Source organism: Salmo trutta, chromosome 4, assembly GCF_901001165.1.
Source record: "Salmo trutta chromosome 4, fSalTru1.1, whole genome shotgun sequence".
Classification (NCBI taxonomy): Eukaryota; Metazoa; Chordata; class Actinopteri; order Salmoniformes; family Salmonidae; genus Salmo; species Salmo trutta.
In genome coordinates, this window is record NC_042960.1 from 2617731 (window position 1) to 2638293 (window position 20563).

The 20563-nt window shown below is 40.7% G+C and overlaps 1 protein-coding gene across 2 annotated transcripts; it reads right to left on the bottom strand.

Annotated features, from left to right (window-relative positions):
- Positions 1 to 2432: 2432 nt before the first annotated feature.
- On the bottom strand, positions 2433 to 20314 carry LOC115190895 (CD209 antigen-like protein C). 2 transcript variants are annotated; one of them, XM_029748933.1, is made up of 7 exons: positions 20226 to 20314; positions 19396 to 19505; positions 19127 to 19228; positions 18873 to 19022; positions 18635 to 18777; positions 3703 to 3797; positions 2433 to 3445 (listed from the first exon to the last, which is right to left on the bottom strand). In XM_029748933.1, exons 1-7 carry the CDS (start codon positions 20267 to 20269, stop codon positions 3298 to 3300), a joined length of 792 nt encoding a protein of 263 aa, XP_029604793.1. In that variant the 5' UTR covers positions 20270 to 20314; the 3' UTR covers positions 2433 to 3297. The 2 variants fall into 2 exon arrangements, with proteins under 2 accessions (XP_029604793.1, XP_029604785.1); XM_029748925.1 differs by lacking the exon at positions 20226 to 20314 and having other exon boundaries at positions 19396 to 19844.
- Positions 20315 to 20563: the final 249 nt, after the last annotated feature.

The window sequence follows — 20563 nt, forward strand, 5'->3', positions numbered from 1 at the left end:
GCTTCAACGGGACGATGGACGGGGCCATGTACCATCAAATCTTGGGTGAGAACCTCCTCCCTCAGCCAGGGCATTGAAAATGGGTCGTGGATGGGTATTCCAGCATGACAATGACCAAAAACACACGGCCAAGGCAACAAAGGAGTGGCTCAAGAAGAAGCACATTAAGGTCCTGGAGTGGCCTAGCCAGTCTCCAGACCTTAATCCCATAGAAAATCTGTGGAGGGAGCTGAAGGTTCGAGTTGCCAAACGTCAGCCTCGAAACCTTAATGACTTGGAGAAGATCTGCAAAGAGGAGTGGGACAAAATCCCTCCTGAGATGTGTGCAAATCTGGTGGCCAACTACAAGAAACGTCTGACCTCTGTGATTGCCAACAAGGGTTTTGCCACCAAGTACTAAGTCATGTTTTGCAGAGGGGTCAAATACTAATTTCCCTCATTAAAATGCAAATCATTTTATAACATTTTTGACATGCGTTTTTCTGGATTTTTTGTTGTTATTCTGTCTCTCACTGTTCAAATAAACCTACCATTAAAATTATAGACTGATCATTTCTTTGTCAGTGGGCAAACGTACAAAATCAGCAGGGGATCAAATACTTTTTTCCCTCAATGTACATAGGACATCAAGAACATGATAATTAATGTTTCTGCCGTTAGTGCACATCCTGAAATACAGAGCCTCGAACTTTCAGAACATTTAACCTCTCGTCTTAAAGGAACAACGTTTCATTTAGGAGATGAAGTATTTAGCATTTTATGTATTAATTTCCACAAGTATGTCATTTCAAAAGTTTTCCTTCGTGAAGTAAGGTACCTTCATTTGGATGACACAATGTATTCTGTTTTTTAATATTAGTAATCTGTTTGTTACAGTTTCTTTTACTCAGTTGACTTTTGAAACCTTGGGGCATGGAGCATCAGCCAACCTCATGACAATAACATATTGTTTGTGTGGCAATTGGAAGAATAATAACTATTGGTTTAAACTTCCATGGGTGTGTCTCTATGACTACGGTGTATTTACCAGTGTTCTGAGATTCAGGTTGTTTATCTATGCTCCTGTTCACAGTATCTTGTCCTCAGCTCTTCCTGTCAACATTAGCATGAATCTCCTCAGACTGCTCCATATAAAGGCTAATTCAAATTACCCCCTTAAAATATACTGTGGTACTTTATGGATCTGCACACAGTACAACAGACAGTATATTATGTTGTATATCCTGTTATACAGCTGCTTTAGGTTAACAGTCTGTTGTGTCTGAGAACGTACAGTGTTATAGATGTAGGGAGGACTTCACACTTTAACCAGTGGTTTGAGCAGACAGCAACCTCCAGGAAGAGACATAACACCAGATAGACACCATGATGAGTGTGTGGGTATGTAGCAGGTCCACTGGTGCATTGTGTTTCCATTGGTCACCTATACGTTGTCTCTTGTTTAGTGAAGGTTGTGAGTCATTATCACCTTTCATTAGCATAGTTTTTTTTGTGTGTATGTGTGCCCTCTCAGTACTGTTCTGCCCTCTGTGTGTGTCCAGGTCACACTGTTTTAATAGAAACATGTTTGTGTCCCACCGCGCAAGTCCGTTTGAAACATTCAGTATTATTCAAAATAGATTTGAAGAAATCATATATTTTAGCAGATAAAAAATTTGACACATTGAATTTGCACATAGATCATATAGCATTACTGAGGCTTTGACTCCCCAGCCTTTATTAAACAGAGGTCACGTTATGGCTTGTACTCTGTGGCCAGCCACATATTTCATCACATACATCACCAATGGCCTGATGACATATAGGGGCCTTTTTTCTATATATACTCTTATTCAGAAGTGTGTGGGGGAAATCTATTCTTGCATCTTTCTCATTAGTTTAAAAGGGGAACTTTGTATGTGTTTGTGTGTATGTGTGTATGTCACACTGTTTTAATGATCCAATCACATTCAAGCAGGAAGCTAGTAGACCTGCTAGGACGTTTTCCCTTTATTACTTAACCCTTGGTCTACAATGGTCATGCCCTGCCGAAATCTAATTAACATAATGAAGAAATCCCCATCAAAATCTGTTTGTTTTAACCAGAGATATGTGTTTTTTTGCATGGGCTGCGTCTCAATCGATCTCATCCGCCGATTTCACACTTCCACATCTCTGGGGAAACGTGGCCGAGCAAGAGCGTTTTTTTTTAGACCATGAGACGTCCCAAAAACGACGCCTCACAAAAACGCCTATCAACTATTATGACCACTCTATTGAAAGCTGAGACTCTCTAAAGAACACAATGGTTTCCTTCATTATAAACTATTATAACCACTCTATTGAAAGTTGAGACTCTCATGAACAAGATGGTTTCCTCCGTTATAAACTATTATGACCTATGAATCAATATTTGCATCTTTCTCAGAGGTTGTAAAAAAGGAACTTCAGACTTGTTTGTGTGCTCATGCATTCATTCGGGTGTGCCCTCTCAGTACTGTTCTGCATTCTGTTTGTGTCCAACTGCAAATGACACAGTTTTAACAATCCAATCACATTCAATCAGGAAGCTGGTTAAAGAACATTGTTCCTTTATTACTTTACTTTGTTGTTATGATTAAAGCCATTTATGATAATAATTTAACATGCAAAAAAAAAAATCAAGATATAAAATAAATAAAAAACAAGCATAAGCCTATGGCAAATTACATTAAATTTACATTTTTGTCATTTAGCAGAAGCCCTCATCCAGAGCGACTTACATACGAATAAAAAGTATTAATACAATTATTTTATAGATTGCATGTCTACATACTATCCTCTAAATCTAAAATAATTCAATGTTTTTTTCTTATTATTCTCTTAATTTTATTCTTCCTCCTCTATGTCTCTCTGACACTAAGGCTCTATCTCAATTAATCTTTCCTAGATTTCTCTCCTCCTATCTCCTCTCCTCCTATTTCCGCTCCTCCTTTCAATCTTATTAGAGGAGAAGGTCCAAGGTCACTCCTCTTGGACCATATTATCCAAAGTGTTTTGAGGAGCAGAGGAGGAAGGATGCGAGGAAGAATAAAGGAAGGATTCATTGAAAAGAGCCATTGGCAAGTCTATAATACCACTATTTTACCTTTATGATGAGTTGATATCTCACTTTAACCACTAGGTGGAATTATCACTTAACCATTCAGCACTGTTTCCAACCATCAACATGATAACTACTAGACACTACCAGTAAACATCGAGAGAGAGAGAGAGAGAGAGAGAGAGAGAGAGAGAGAGAGAAAAGCATCTTAAGCCTATTACGGAAATAACAAATAATTACAGTGTGATTGGTTTCTCACAGACCCAGTGTTGTTCAACACATGGTCCGACCTTCCAACTCTTCAATGGGTCTGTTGCCGTCTGTGAGATCTCAACACAAGCCACCTTGTCATTCAAGTTATTAGGTTCCCCTTCCATCCAATAGCTATAAACCACAGAGTGAATCAGAGTTGGAAATCGTCTAAAACATCATAGAGAATCAGTCTGTTAACCTCGTCACCAGGCTTAATTGCTACCATTTGAGAGAGAGAGAGAGAGAGAGAGAGAGAGAGAGAGAGAGAGAGAGAGAGAGAGAGAGAGAGAGAGAGCTGACTGGGGATGAGATTCCCGGACTGTAAAAATGATCATTACAACAACAGAGAAACAGATAGTAAAAGTAATTCAGAACTGTCAATCACTCACGTAGTTGTAAACGGTGTGTTGTCAACCCACTGCCAGATTCCGTCTTTTTTATAAGTACCAATCCAGACATTCTTCTTAAATCCATTAACGAATATCTATAAAATCATTTTGGCAGAAAAACAATGGCCATTATTTAATCTCCACGGCAGAGACATACATAATAGTAGTAGTATAATAATAATAGTAGTAGTATAATGGGGATAGTATAATAGTATTATTATAATAGTAGTAGTATAATAGTACTTTTACTTCACCACATTCCTAAAGATAATTATATAGCTTTTACTACATACATTTTCCCTGACACCCAGAAGTACTTGTTACATTTAGAATGCTTAGCAGGACAAGAAAATTGTCTGATTTACACACTTATCAAGAGGACATCCCTGGCCATCCCTACTGCCTTTGATTTGGCAGACTCACTAAACACTCACTAAACAAACAATTATGTGCGGTCTGTTGCGCAGTCATATTTTACAGCATACAGCGTCTCCCTCAAAATGTGTATATATATATAGCTTGGTTACTAAATGTTGATAAAACTGCTTAGTAACCAAAAAAAAATTGAATTGTAAGTGTTAGATAACACATATCACAAAAACAGTTGAACATTGTCAAGCTTTACCGTATCAAAATTGGAGTCATCTGATGGGGGCGTTTCTACTTTGAACCATTAACTTCTTGACACCTATCACTGTTGGCTGTGTTTCATCTTACAACAACTACATAGAGGCAGCATTTTGTCAAATGTTACAATGTACAGTTGAAGTCGGAAGTTTACATACATACACCTCAGCCAAATACATTTAAACTCAGTTTTTCACAATTCCAGACATTTAATCCTAGCAAAAATTCCCTGTCTTAGGTCAGTTAGCCTGTTAGGGCTAGGGGGCAGTATTTACACGGCCGGATAAAAAACGTACCCGATTTAATCTGGTTATTACTACTGCCCAGAAACTAGAATATGCATATAATTATTGGCTTTGGATAGAAAACACCCTAAAGTTTCTAAAACTGTTTGAATGGTGTCTGTGAGTATAACAGAACTCATATGACAGGCAAAAACCTGAGAAGATTCCTTACAGGAAGTGGCCTGTCTGACAATTCTTGTTCTTCTTGACTCTCTTTATTGAAAACTGAGGATCTTTGCTGTAACGTGACACTTCCTACGGCTCCCATAGGCTCTCAGAACCCGGGAAAAAGCTGAATGATGTAATTCCAGCCCCTGGCTGAAAAACATTAGCGCCTGGTAAGTGGTCTATCAGAGGACAATGAGACTGAGGCGCGTGCACAAGGCGACCCCATGTTTTTATTTTCTCTCTCTTTGAACGTAAACACGCTTTCCCGGTCGGAATATTACCGCTTTTTTACGAGAAAAATGGCATAAAAATTGATTTTAAACAGCGGTTGACATGCTTCGAAGTATGGTAATGGAATATTTCAAATTTTTTTGTCACGAAACGCGTCGTGCGCGTCACCCTTCTTTACACTTCGGATAGTGTCTTGAACGCACGAACAAAACAGAGGATATTTGAACATAACTATGGATTATTTTGAACCAAACCAACATTTGTTATTGAAGTAGAAGTCCTGGGAGTGCATTCTGACGAAGAACAGCAAAGGTAATAACATTTTTCTTATAGTAAATCTGACTTTGGTGAGGGCTAAACTTGGTGAGTGTCTAAATAGCTAGCCCTGTGATGCCGGGCTATCTACTTAGAATATTGCAAAATGTGCTTTCACCGAAAAGCTATTTTAAAATCGGACATAGCGAGTGCATAGAGGAGTTCTGTATCTACATTCTTAAAATAATTGTTATGTTTTTTGTGAACGTTTATCATGAGTAATTTAGTAAATTCACCGGAAGTTTGCGGGGGTATGCTAGTTCTGAACGTCACATGCTAATGTAAAAAGCTGGTTTTTGATATAAATATGAACTTGATTGAACAAAACATGCATGTATTGTATAACATAATGTCCTAGGTGTGTCATCTGATGAAGATCATCAAAGGTTAGTGCTGCATTTAGCTGTGGTTTGGGATTATGTGACATTATATGCTAGCTTGAAAAATGGGTGTCTGATTATTTCTGGCTGGGTACTCTGCTGACATAATCTAATGTTTTGCTTTTGTTGTAAAGCCTTTTTGAAATCGGACAGTGTGGTTAGATTAACCTGTTTGGGCTAGGGGGCAGTATTGAGAATTTTGGAAAAAATATGTGCCCATTTTTAACTGCCTCCTACACCAACTCAGAAGCTAGAATATGCATATTATTGTTCGGGTTTGGATAGAAAACACCCTAAAGTTTCTAAAACTGTTTGAATGGTGTCTGTGAGTATAACATAACTCCTATGGCAGGCAAAAACCTGACAAGGTTTCATGCAGGAAGTGGCCTGTCTGACAAGGAGTCGTGCGTCTTGCATCTGTTTATTGAAAAGTAAGGATCTTAGCTGTAACGTGACAATTCCTAGGGCTCCAATAGGCTCTCAGAACCCGGGAAAAACCTGAAGGATGACGAGGCGGCCTCTGGCTGAAACAGATTATCGCCTTTGGTAAGTGGCCGATCAGAGGACCATTGAATGAGGCGCGTGCATGATTCGCCCCCGTGGAGAAATTTCATTCGGCTGTTTAGGCTCATTGCAGATTCCCGGTCGGAATATTATCGCTTTTCTACGAGATAAATGGCATAAAAATTGGTTTTAAACAGCGGTTGACATGCTTCGAAGTACGGTAATGGAATATTTAGACATTTTTTGTCACGCCATGCGCCATGCTCGTGACCGTGATGTAGCATTCTGATAGTGTCTAGAACTCACGAACAAAACGTCGCTGTTTGGATATAACGATGGATTATTTGGGACCAAACCTATATTTGTTATTGAAGTAGAAGTCCTGTGTATTCTGACGAAGAACAGGAAAGGTAAGAACATTTTTCTTATAGGAAATGTGATTTTGGTGAAGGCTGAACTGGGTGGGTGTCTAAATAGCTAGCCCGTGATGCCGGGCTATGTACTTAGAATATTGCAAAATGTGCTTCATCCGAAAAGCTATTTTAAAATCGGACATATCGAGTGCATAGAGGAGTTCTGTATCTATAATTCTTAAAATAATTGTTATGCTTTTTGTGAACGTTTATCGTGAGTAATTTAGCAAACTGTTAGTAAATTCCCCGGAAGTTTGCGGGGGGTATGCTTTTTCTGAACGTCACATGCTAATGTAAAAAGCTGGTTTTTGATATAAATATGAACTTGATTGAACAGACATGCATGTATTGTATAACATAATGTCCTAGGTGTGTCATCTGATGAAGATCATAAAAGGTTAGTGCTGCATTTAGCTGTGGTTTGGGTTTATGTGACATGATATGCTAGCTTGAAAAATGGGTGTCTGATTATTTCTGGCTGGGCACTCTCCTGACATAATCTAATGTTTTGCTTTCGTTGCAAAGCCTTTTTGAAATCGGACAGTGTGGTTAGATTAACGAGATTATTGTCTTTAAATAGCTGTAAAATAGTCATATGTTTGAGAAATTGAAGTAATAGTATTTCAAACGATTCAAAAATCGCGCCACTGGATTGAAGTGGCTGTTACGTAGGTGGGACGAATTCGTCCCACATGCGCCAGAGAGGTTAACGAGAGTATTGTCTTTAAAATGGTGTAAAATAGTCATATGTTTGAGAAATTGAAGTAATAGCATTTCTAAGGTATTTGAATAACGCGCCACAGGATTCCACTGGCTGTTACGTAGGTGGGACGATTTCGTCCCACCTTCCCTAGAGAGGTTAAGATCCCCACTTTATTTTAAGAATGTGAAATTTCAGAATAATAGTGGAGAAAAGGCTTTTATTTCGTTCATCACATTCCCAGTGGGTCAGACGTTTACATACGCTCAATTAGTATTTGGTAGCATTGCCTCCAAATTGTTTAACTTGGGTCAAACATTTTGTGTAGTCTTCCACAAGCTTCCCACAATAAGTTGTGTGAATTTTGACCCATTCCTCCTGACAGAGCTGGTGTAACGGAGTGAGGTTTGTAGGCCTCCTTGCTCGCACATGCTTTTTCAGTTCTGCCCACAAATGTTCTATAGGATTGAGGTCAGGGCTTTGTGATGGCCACTCCAATACCTTGACTTTGTTGTCCTTAAGCCATTTTGCCACAACTTTGGAAGTATGCTTGGGGTCACTGTCCATTTGGATGTCCCAAACATAATAATGGTCACTATGGCCAAACAGTTCTATTTTTGTTTCATCAGACCAGAAGACATTTCTCCAAGAAGTACAATCTTTGTCCCCATGTGCAGTTGCAAACCGTAGTCTGGCTTTTTTATGGCGGTTTTGGAGCAGTGGCTTCTTCCTTGCTGATCAGCCTTTCAGGTTATCTCGATATAGGACTCGTTTTACTGTGGATATAGATACTTTTGAACCTGTTTCCTCCAGCATCTTCACAAGGTCCTTTGCTGTTGTTCTGGGATTGATTTGCACTTTTCGCACCAAAGTATGTTCATCTCTAGGAGACAGAAACCGTCTCCGTCTTGAGCGGTATGACAGCTGCGTTGTCCCATGGTGTTTATACTTGCGTACTATTGTTTGTACAGATGAACCTGGTCCTTTCAGGCATTCGTAAATTGCTCCCAAGGATGAACCAGACTTGTGGAGGACTACAATTCTTTTCTGAGGTCTTGGCTGATTTCTTTAGATTTTCCCATGATGTCAAGCAAAGAGGCACTGAGTTTCAAGGTAGGCCTTGAAATACATCAACAGGTACACCTCCAGTTGACTCAAATTATGTCAATTAGCCTATCAGAAGCTTCTAAAGCCATGACATCATTTTCTGGAATTTTCCAAGCTGTTCAAAGGCACAGTCAACTTAGTGTATGTAAACTTCTGACCCACTGGAATTGTGATACAGTGATTTATAAGTGAAATAATCTGTCTGTAAACAATTGCTGAAAATATTCCTTTTTCATGCACAAAGTAGATGTCCTAACCGACTAACCGACTTGCTCCAGCCATGGGTTCCCCTTCACCAGACAGAGGCTGATTAAAACTGCAGGTATCTGGTGTTCTATGGATTTATGTTTGTAGAATGCTGGACTGACTGTTCTCAATGTGTGTGATGTAAATGTGTATGTGTATTGTGATGCCAAAATAAACATTTACATCCTGGATGGAGAATTGACATTCTATTCTAGGTTTCGGCACCCAGGGAAGACAATCCCACCACTGGGGAAGAGGTGGTGGGAAATGTTCAGGAGGAGGCACAAGAATCTGAGCATGAGGAGGCTGGACACCCTGGAGAGGGTGAGAGCTGAGCGTGCCACACGTCCAACCATGGATACCTTCTTCACTTTTTATGAGAAGCACTTGGAGGAGAGTGGGTTGAGGGAGAAACCAAGACAAATCTATAAGTGTGATGAGCCTGGATTTCGTAATGGTCAGAGCAGGCACAAAGTGATGGCCCCCCGGGGCGTGAAACACGTGTACCAGCAGGCTCTGGGGACCAAGGAGCACATCACCGAGCTAGCCTGCTTCAGAAAGAGAGGACGAGACAGAGAAAGATGACGCCCCCCACCCCCCCATTTATCATCTACCCCAAGTGTTTTCCCAGCGGCCACTACACACTGGGAGCCCCCCCCCAAGCCTTTTATGGATGGTCAAACAGTGGCTACATTGACGGAGACCTGTTCAGGAAGCACTTCCTTAACTTCTCTAGGGTAGGGGGCAGTATTTTGACGTCCGGATGTAAGGCGTGCCCGTAGTAAACTGCCTGCTACTCAGGCTCAGAAGGTAGGATATGCATATTATTAGAAGATTTGGATAGAAAACACTCTGACGTTTCTAAAACTTTGAATGATGTCTGTGAGTATAACAGAACTCATATGGCAGGCAAAAACCAGAGGAAAATCCAACCAGGAAGTGTGGAAATCTGAGGTTTGTAGTTTTTCAAGTGATTGCCTATACAGTATACAGTAACTTAGGGTTCATTTTGCACTTCCTAAGGCTTCCACTAGATGCCAACAGTCTTTAGAACGTTGTTTCATGCTTCTACTGTGAATAGGGAGAGAATAAGAGCTCCTGGAAGTAGATGAGTGAGAAAATGACATGAGCTCAGTGGCGCGCACTCACTTAGAAGTTAGCTGTGTTCCTTATCATTTTTGAAGAGATTGGAATTGTACGGTTGGAATATTATGGAAGATTTATGATAAAAACATCCTAAAGATTGATTCTATACATCGTTTGACATTTTTCTACTAACATAAATAGAACTTTTTTAGACTTTTCGTTGTGACATTTTGCGCACGCTTCCTGCATTTGGAGTAGTGGACTAAACGCGCAAACAAAAAGGAGGTATTTGGACATAAATGATGGACTTTATTGAACAAAACAAACTTTTATTGTGGAACTCGGATTCTGGGAGTACATTCTGATGAAGATCATGAAAGGTAAGTGAATATTTATAATGTCATTTTTGTCATTTCTATTGACTCCAAAATGGCGGGTATCTGTATGGCTTGTTTTGATATGAGCGCTGTACTCAGATTATTGCAAAATTTGCTTTCGCCAAAAAGCTTTTTTGACATCTGACACAGCGGTTGCACTAAGGAGAAGTGTATCTATAATTCTTTGAATAACTGTTGAATATTTTATCAACGTTTATGATGAGTATTTCTGTAAATGTATGTGCTCATTCACCTGAAGTTTTGCGAGGCAAAACATTTCTGAACATTACACGTCAATGTAAAATGGTGTTTTTGGATGTAAATCTGAACTTTATCGAGCAAAACATACATGTATTGTGTAACATGAAGTCCTATGAGTGCCATCTGATGAAGATCATCAAAGGTTAGTGATTCATTTTAGCTGTATTTCTGGTTTTTGTGACGCCTCTCCTTGCTTGGAAAATGGCTGTGTGGTTTTTCTTGTCTCGGCGCTGTCCTAACATATTCTAATGTTATACTTTCGCCATTAAGCCTTTTTGAAATCGGACAATGTGGTTGGATTAATGAGAAGTGGTATCTTTAAAATGGGATATAATAGTTGTAAGTTTGAGAAATTAGAATTATGAGATTTTTGTTGTTTTGAATTTGCCGCCCTGCTATTTCACTGGCTGTTGAATAGTGTGTCGCTAGCGTCCCACATACCCCAGAGAGGTTAAGCACATAGTGAAGGAGCGCCCTCTCCTTCTTCGCGTCGATGGGCACAAGATCCACATGGACCCGGAGGTGATCACGGCAGCACTAAGGGAATACTTATTTGTCTTCCACCACACTGCACTCATGCCCTGTAGCCTCTGGACGTGGCATAGTTTGGCCCTATAAAGGCTGAGTTCTCCAAGGCAGCTGGAGACCTCAGCCATGTTGACCACTCCTACATGGTAAACAAATCAGAATTTGCCAGAGTATTCCGCTACCCGCACCAAAGCTGCAAGGACATGCGCTATGTGGTGGAAGGGTTTAAGAAGTGTGGCCTCTTCCTTTTTGACCCTTCAGCCATTGAAAGGTCCCATTTAATGCCGTCTTGGTCTCTACCATGTCCCACCACCGCCTCTCCGGGAATAGCAGCACTGTGTCATCCACCAGCACCTCCTCCCCAGCGCCCACAGGAGGACCCCCAGCCCCTGCTCCAGTCCCAGCCCTAGAAGAGCACCCCCTAATAGAGGGGCTGATAGAGAAGAACCTGGGGCACATCCTAACTGTCCTGAAGTATCGGCTGTACCAATACAGAAGACTCCCAGTGGTCGGCACATGCCTCACCAGGGGGGATACCTCACCGGGGAGGAATTCTCACCCTTCTCCTGTCACTGGAGAGGGCCAAGGCAGAGGAGAAAGACAATCGGCAGCCCCAAGAACACAGAGGGCACAGGAGATGGCAGCTATGGATGAGACCATTGATGCCATCTCCTGTGTTGGACGCCCCACAGGAATCCCTCCTGGCAGCTGCGTCACCACCGCCAATGCCTCCCAGTGTGCAACACCTATAGGAGCCGCCGGAGCCTCCAGCTGCAGAAGTAGGCCAAGTGCCTTCTCTCTCAGCCACACCATTGTCGGCCCCTCAACCCCACCATCACAAACACTAGCCTTTCCAAGCCATTGTCAGTGGTTTCATCCACCACCATGATGCACACCACCCCATGTCTGTCACCACCGAAGCGACCTTCTCTGGACCAACTGCCTCCTCCATCTTCCCTAGTTACACCACCATAGCAGCCTCACCTGGTGTCCCTGCCCCCTGCAGTTTGAATACAGCCACCTCTACAGGTAAACACACGTTAAATTACAAAGAAAATACTGTTTGTTATGTTTTTTATAAAACTTCAATGTTTAAACATTTCTCTCTTTACATATCTACAGTCCATAGCACCAGCCCTCAAGGCATGTCCACCTCCTCCAGAACTTCTGCAGCTTCCTCCAGAGGTATTGATGTAAAAAGTTGAAAATTGTTTTCATGAAACATGCTCTGTCTAACACTACTTTTTCTCTCTGCAGCACAGAAAAGGAAGAGAACAGCTCCAGCAGCCACCTCTGTCCCACCACCCATGGCTCCACCCGCAGGTACTTCATCATCTGGTTGTTTTTCTCTCTCAGTTGTGTCAATTACTAGTATTGCTGCAGTACTTCTACATTTGCCAACCATGTTAATCAATTTAATGTTTTTTTTTAATAAAACAAGACACCACCTGCAGTGCTCGCTGCAGAGAGCGTTATCTGCCTGCAAGCTCCCCGCAGGAGTGTGAGTCCGAGGTGCCATGGGTGTGCTGTGACTTCTGACAGCACTGGTTCCACTGCAGGTTTTATTGTGCTTTCTGTAACACTATAGGGATGCAGGTCAATATTTAATTGTTTGTTTTGTTTGTTTTCATATGCAATTATTTATTAGGGAAAAAAAATGATGTCTAAATGATGTCTTATATATAATATATATATTTATTCAGCCCATCTTGTGTATTTCTTCCTTTACTTTCCAAGTGCATCTCTGCAACACAAACTCCAACAGTGTTTTCATTGTGTATGTAATGCACATTACTGAAATTAAAGTTTTATTTTATGTAAATGATTCATACTCATTTATATTTTAGTAGTAATCTTTTATCTACCTTCTCAAAACAAAAGATTAATCTGTAAAACAAATTATGAGACATTATTTGGTTACAACGCTGAAGATGATGTTGGTGAATAACCCTTTCGAAGAGTCCACAGGAGGGTGCACTGGGCTATGCAATGAAAAGTCGATAGGTAATTCATTTTCTTTTAAACTTGAAGGCTAGCCAACCAGTCAACTATCTAGTAAACACTTCGGAGACCAAGTTGGTGTCTCTAATCTGAACAAAATGTAATGTATATGTCTTGTAATTGAACAAAATAGTAAGGTGGCCAATAACTGGGGACCGTATGCCGTGTTTTTTTGCTAAACCGCTTATCGAAAAGCTGATAGTAGTAGTATTTCCACTGAAATGTCAAACAACATTTTTACGACACCAATAATCACAAAATATTGATGGCTTTATCACAGGATAACACAATTGAAGGTAAAATATTTCTTAAACAATGTTGAATATGGCGATAATACTGGGTTCCACGCTAGTAGTATAGTAGTAGTAATATGATAGTAGTAGTATAATAGTAGTAGCATACTAGTATTATAGTAGTAGTAGTAGTAGTTGTAGTAGTAGTAGTAGTAGTAGTAGTAGCAGTAGTATTATAGTAATAGTAGTATTATAGTAATAGTAGCACTATAGTAGTAGTTGAAGGAGTAGTAATAATATAGTAGTAGTATAATAGTTGTTGTAGTAGTAGTATAATAGTACTATAATAATACTAGTATAATAGTAGGAGTAGTATAGTAGTGGTAGTAGTAGTAGAAGTAGTAGTAGTAGTATCGTAGTAATAGTAGTATAGCATTAGTAGTATAGTAATAGTAGTAGTAGTATAGTAGTAGTAGTATAACAGTAGTATTATAAGTCATACGGGGTTCCACGCTAGCAGTATAGTAGTAGTAATATGATAATAGTAGTATAATAGTAGTAGCATACTAGTAGTATAGTTGTAGTAGTAGTAGTAGCAGTAGTAGTAGTATTATAGTAATATTAGTATTATAGTAATAGTATAGTAGCACTATAGCAGTAGGAGTAGTAATTATATAGTAGTAGTATAATAGTTGTAGTAGTAGTATAATAGTAGTATAATAATATTAGTATAATAGTAGGAGTAGTATAGTAGTGGTAGTAGTAGTAGAAGTATCGTAGTAATAGTAGCATAGCATTAGTAGTATAGTAGTATAGTAGTAGTAGTATAACAGTAGTATTATAAGTCATAGTAAAATAGTAGTAGTACAATAGTAGTAGTAGAATAGTAGTTGAATAATATATTACTTATTTGCTTCAAGAGGGCCACCATTGTTCCTGTTCCCAAGAGAGCTAAGGTAACTGAGCTGAATGACTACCGCCTCGTAGCACTCACTTCCGTCATCATGAAGTGCTTTGAGAGACTAGTCAAGGACCATATCACCTCCACCCTACCTGACACGCTAGACCCACTCCAATTTTCTTACCGCCCCAATAGGTCCACAGACGGCGCAATAGCAATCACACTGCACACTGCCCTAACCCATCTGGAGAAGAGGAAAACCTATGTAAGAATGCTGTTCATCGACTACAGCTCAGCATTTAACGCCATAGTACCCTCCAAACTCGTCATTAAGCTCGAGACCCTGGGTTTCAACCCCGCCCTATGCAACTGGGTCCTGGACTTCCTGACGGGCCGCCCCCAGATGGTGACGGTAGGTAACAACATCTCCACCCCGCTCATCCTCAACACTGGGGCCCCACAAGGGTGCGTTCTCATCCCTCTCCTGTACTCCCTGTTCACCCATGACTGCGTGGCCATGCACGCCTCCAACTCAATCATCAAGTTTGCAGACGACAATACAGTGGTAGATTTGAATACCAACAACGACGAGACGGCCTACAGGGAGGAGGTGAGGGCCCTCAGAGTGTGGTGTCAGGAAAATAACCTAACATTCAATGTCAACAAAACAAAGGAGATGATCGTGGACTTCAGGAAACAGCAGAGGGAGCAGCCCCCTATCCACATCGACGGGACAGTAGTGGAGAGGGTGGAAAGTTTTAAGTTCCTCGGCATACACATCACGGACAAACTGAAATGGTCCAACCACACAGACAGCGTGGCAAACTACCTGCCCTCCAGGACACCGACACCACTCGATGTCACAGGAAGGCCAAAAAGATCATCAAGGATAACAACCACCCGAGCCACTGCCTGTTCACCCCGCTATCATCCAGAAGGCGAGGTCAGTACAGGTGCATCAAAGCGGGGACCGAGAGACTGAAAAACAGCTTCTATCTCAAGGCCATCAGACTGTTAAACATCCATCACTAACATTGAGTGGCTGCTGCCAACATACTAACTCAACTCTAGCCACTTTAATAATGGAAAAACTGATGTAATAAACGTATCACTAGCCACTTTAAACAATGCCACTTTATATAATGTTTACATACCCTATATTACTCATTTCATATGTATATACTGTACTCTATACCATCTACTGCATCTTGCCTATGCCGTTCGGCCTTCACTCATTTATACATTTTTATGAACATATTCTTATTCATTCCTTTACACTTGTGTGTATAAGGTAGTTGTGAAATTGTTAGGTTAGATTACTTGTTAGATATTACTGCATGGTCGGAACTAGAAGCACAAGCATTTCGCTACACTCACATTAACATCTGCTAACCATGTGTATGTGACAAATAAAATTTGATTTGATTTTATAGTATAGGTATATAAACTCAGCAAAAAAAGAAACGTCCCTCTTTCAGGACCCTGTCTTTCAAAGATAATTCGTGAAAATCCAAATAACTTCACAGATCCTCATTGTAAAGGGTTTAAACACTGTTTCCCATGCTTGTTTTTATGAACCATAAAAATTAATGAACATGCACCTGTGGAACAGTCGCTAAGACACTAACAGCTTACAGACGGTAGGCAATTAAGGTCACAGTTATGAAAACTTTGGACACTAAAGAGGCCTTTCTACTGACTCTGAAATACACCAAAAGAAAGATGCCCAGGGTCCCTGCTCATCTGTGTGAATCTGCCTGATGCATGCTGCAAGGAGGCATGAGGCCTGCAGATGTGTCCAGGGCAATACATTGCAATGTCCGTACTGTGAGACGCCTAAGACAGCGCTACAGGGAGACAGGACGGACAGGTGATCGTCCTCGCAGTGGCAGACCACGTGTAACAACACCTGCACAGGATCGGTACAGCCAAACATCACACCTGCGGGACAGGTACAACTGCCCAAATTACACCAGCAATGCACAAACCCTCCATCAGTGCTCAGACTGTCTGCAATAGGCTGGGAGAGGCTGGACTGAGGGCTTGTAGGCCTGTTGTAAGCTAGGTCCTCACCAGACATCACCAGCAACAACATAGCCTATCGGCACAAACCCACCGTCACTGGACCACACGAGACTGTCAAAAAGTGCTCTTCAGTGACGAGTCGCAGTTTTGTCTCACCAGGGGTGATGGTCGGATTTGCGCATATCGTCGAAGGAATGAGCATTGCACCGAGGCCTGTACTCTGGTGCAGGATCGATTTGGAGGTGAAGGGTCCGTCATGGTCTGGGGCGGTGTGTCACAGCATCATCGGACTGAGCTTGATGTCATTGCAGGCAATCTCAACGCTGTGCATTACAGGGAAGACATCCTCCTCCCTCATGTGGTACCCTTCCTGTCGGCTAATCCTGACATGACCCTCCAACATGACAGTGCCACCAGCCATACTGCTCATTCTGTGCCTGATTTCCTGCAAGACAGGAATGTCAGTGTTCTGCCATGGCCAGCAAAGAGCCTGGATCTCAATCACATTGAGCATCTCTGGGACCTGTTGGATTGGAGGGTGAGGGCTAGGGCCATTCCCCCCAGAAATGTCCGGGAACTTGCAGGTGCCTTGGTGGAAGAGTGGGGTAACATCTCACAGCAAAAACTGGCAAATCTGGTGCAGTCCACGAGGAGGAATTGAACTGCAGTACTTAAAACCTCTCTGGGGTATGTGGGACGCTAGCGAGTGAAATGTGGGACGCCAGCCAGCCAGTGGGACGCCAGCCAGTGAAATTACAGGGCACCAAATTCAAAACAACAAAAATCTCATAATTAAAATTCTTCAAACATACAAGTATTATACACCATTTTAAAGATAAACTTCTTGTTAATCCAGCCATAGTGTCTGATTTCAAAAAGGCTTTACGGCGAAAGCATACCATATGATTATGTTAGGTTAGCACCTAGTCACAAAAAAACAGCCATTTTCCAGCCAAAGAGAGGAGTCACAAAAAGCAGAAATAGAGATAAAATGAATCACTAACCTTTGATGATCTTCATCATATGGCACTCATAGGACTTCACGTTACACAATACATGTATGTTTGTTCGATAAAGTTCATATTTATATAGAAAATCTCAGTTTACATTGGCGCATTATGTGTTGCCTCTAAAAAACATCCGGTGATATTGCAGAGAGCCACATCAATTTACACAAACACTCATCATAAACTTTGATGAAAGATACAAGTGTTATGCATAGGATTATAGATACACTTCTCCTTAATGCAACCGCTGTGTCAGATTTCAAAAAAGATTTACGGTGAAAGCACACCATGCTATAATCTGAGTATAGCGCTCAGCCACCAAAACAAGCCATACAGATACCCGCCATGTTGTGGAGTCAACAAAAGTCAGAAATAGCATTATAAATTTTCACTTACCTTTGATGATCTTCATCAGAATGCACTCCCAGGTATCCCAGTTCCACAATAAATGTTTGTTGTGTTTCGATAAAGTCCATATTTATGTCCAAATACTTCCATTTTGTTCGCACGTCCAATTCACTATTCCAAATGCAAAAGGCGCATGAACTAAGTCCAGACGAAAAGTCAAAAAAGTTGCATTTCAGTTTGTAGAAACATCTCAAACGATGTATAGAATCAATCTTTAGGATGTTTTTATCATAAATCTTCAATAATATTCCAACCGGACAATTCCTTTGTCTTTAGAAATGAAAAGGAACTCAGCTCTCTCTCACGGCTACGAGCGTGACTGAGCTCATGGCATTTTGCCAGCCACCTGGTTCAAACAGCTCTTATTCTCTCCTCATTAACAGTAGAAGCATGAAACAACGTTCTAAAGACTGTTGACATCTAGTGGAAGCCGTAGGAAGTGCAATATGACCACACAGACACTGTATATTGGATAGGCAATCACTTGAAAAACTACAACCTCAGATTTCCCACTTCCTGGTCGAATTTGTCTCAGGTTTTTTCCTGCCATATGAGTTCTGTTATATTCACAGACATCATTCAAACAGTTTTAGAAACTTCAGAGTGCTTTCTATCCAAATCTACTAATAATATGCATATCCTAGCTTCTGTGCCTGAGTAGCAGGCAGTTTACTCTGGACACGCTTTTCATCCGGACGTGAAAATACTGCCCCCTACTCCAAAGAAGTTAATGCAGCTGGTGGCCACACCAGATACTGACTGTTACTTTTGATTTTGACCCCCCCCCCTTTGTTCAGTGACACATTATTCCATTTCTGTTTGTCACATGTCTGTGGAACTTGTTGAGTTTATGTCTCAGTTGTTGAATCTTGTTATGTTCATACAAATATTTACACATCTTACATTTGCTGTAAATAAATGCAGTTGACTGTGAGAGGACGTTTCTTTTCTTGCTAAGTTTATATAATCTCATGCAAACTTTTGTTTCTGACAGGAAATGTATTTTATAAATTGACAGTGACATGAACATTGGCGATGCAGTTGGTTATACATGTTGAATACTAATCAGAGAAGTAGATGATAATAAAGAAACAGTAGTATTGTAGTATTAATAATGTATTATCTATTACCTGTTCTTCTCTGCTGTTTAAAACAACCAACTCTCCCCCCATTGTTCTGCACTCCTTCTGACCGGCCCCAGCTGTGTTCACCGTGGAAGATAGATAATAGCAGCTGGTGCCAAACTTCCACCATCCAGATAGACATGGTTTCTCTCAGATAAACACAACAGAACAGCAGGCTTTCAAAAGTCTACAAAGATGCTACATATCTTCTATGTACTAAATTAAATGAATGAACTCCACTCACCATGGAACCTAACCCTGGTCTGTAGCTGGTCTCTTTCTTCAGTCATGTTGTTGTAACTGGCCTGTAGCTGGTCTCTTTCTTCAGTCAGGTTGTTGTAACTGGTCTGTAGCTGGTCTCTCTCTTTTGAGTCGTGATGACAAATGACTCCATCTGTAAAAAGGAAGAGTTAATCAAAAATGTAATTACCACACCATTGATGATTAAGTATGATTAAGTAGGCTACATAAGTCTCAGTGACAACATACTAAACTTACAGTAGACAGACAGGCCTATGATCCCAGCCAGCAGGAGAACACACAGCAGCCCCAGACACACTGCAGCAACTCCAGAGGGTCTCTTCCACCGCTGAAAATGCACTAAATCACAAATTATTAAAATAAGTAAAGTCATCTTTGATAATGTGTTTTGCTGTTTCATCCAGGATTGGGACAATTAAATCTATAGTTATACAGGGTAATCTCACCTGTTTAATGTGTGCAATTTGTGTGTGTGTGTGTGTGTGTGTGTGTGTGTGTAATCTTACCTGAAGCATCAACTCCATCTCTTGGACTGGGCTTAAAGGCTCTTACGTTGGCATATAATTGGTCATCAATGTCTGTGTTCTTCATTGCATCAGGCTCATCATCTTCAAATCTATTTGGGATTTCATAGACTCCCTCTGACATCTTAACACACTTGTGCTCAAATACAGTAACTTCAAATTCTAACCACAGCTCTAAATTATGTCTGTAGCTGTGTCTTCTCCCTGCACTGTCCTGCATCTGTGTTATTTACTGTAGTGATACTATTTTTTAAACTTTCAACCACAGTGAAGGGGAAACTGGTCACCACGTGACTTGCACCAGCCTTAGTTTCTAATCTGAACACGTTTGTTTCCCACAGTGTTCATCAGTTTTCAACATATGATTTAACTGAAGTGATAATATACTACATGATATGACTCAATATCGTGCTATATGATGTATGTGTGAATTCACAGGGTCCCAATTTTGGAAAATTCACATATACCCTACAGCCTTCAAATGGAGAGACAATTGTGTCTTGCACTCTTTGACCGGCAGTGCAGGGGGAAGTTGCCACAAGACACTGATCTTAGGTCTGTTTTGAATTTCCACCACGAATGCTTAAAGTTAGGCTTTGTGGAGGGAAACCTGATTATAGATCTGTACCTTATAGGGTCTTTGTTCTATCTATGCTGACTGTGATGAGATACTCAGAATGAAAAGCAGAAGTTCTGATAATATCTCCATAGTTTCAATTTGACAGATTTAAGAATAAAAACTCTTCACATGTATTATGATAAAAAGTTCATATTTCCACCCTGTCTTTCAGTACAACATAACATATACATACCGGTTACGTCTAATGACAAAACTCTCATTGCACTGATTCCACATGACAGCTACCTACATTAACTATTATACAACTCTAAAGCTCTACTCTGTTCCACAATCAGGAGAGAAAGCATCCAATTTGTAAGTCGCTCTGGATAAGAGCGTCTGCTAAATGACGTAAATGTAAATGTAAATCACACAGATCCTTAGATACAGGGACAGAGTCAAAGGTGGCCCTCTAGTGGACATAGTGATAACTACAGGTACAGCTGTATTGTTGGTGACAGAGACCTGGGTGGATGTAGTACTAACTACTGTACAACTGTAGTGTTGGTGACAGACACCTGGGTGGACATA

What these genes read in the sequence shown, in the direction of transcription:
- LOC115190895 (XM_029748925.1), bottom strand. Translation starts at nt 19,633, where the DNA reads ATGCAGGACAGTGCAGGGAGAAGACACAGCTACAGACATAATTTAGAG. An exon ending in GACCAGGGTTAGGTTCCATG is followed by an intron (nt 18,778 to 18,872) that starts GTGAGTGGAGTT and finishes TGTTTATCTGAG; the next exon opens with AGAAACCATGTCTATCTGGA. An exon ending in TAAACAGCAGAGAAGAACAG is followed by an intron (nt 3,798 to 18,634) that starts GTAATAGATAAT and finishes ATGATTTTATAG; the next exon opens with ATATTCGTTAATGGATTTAA.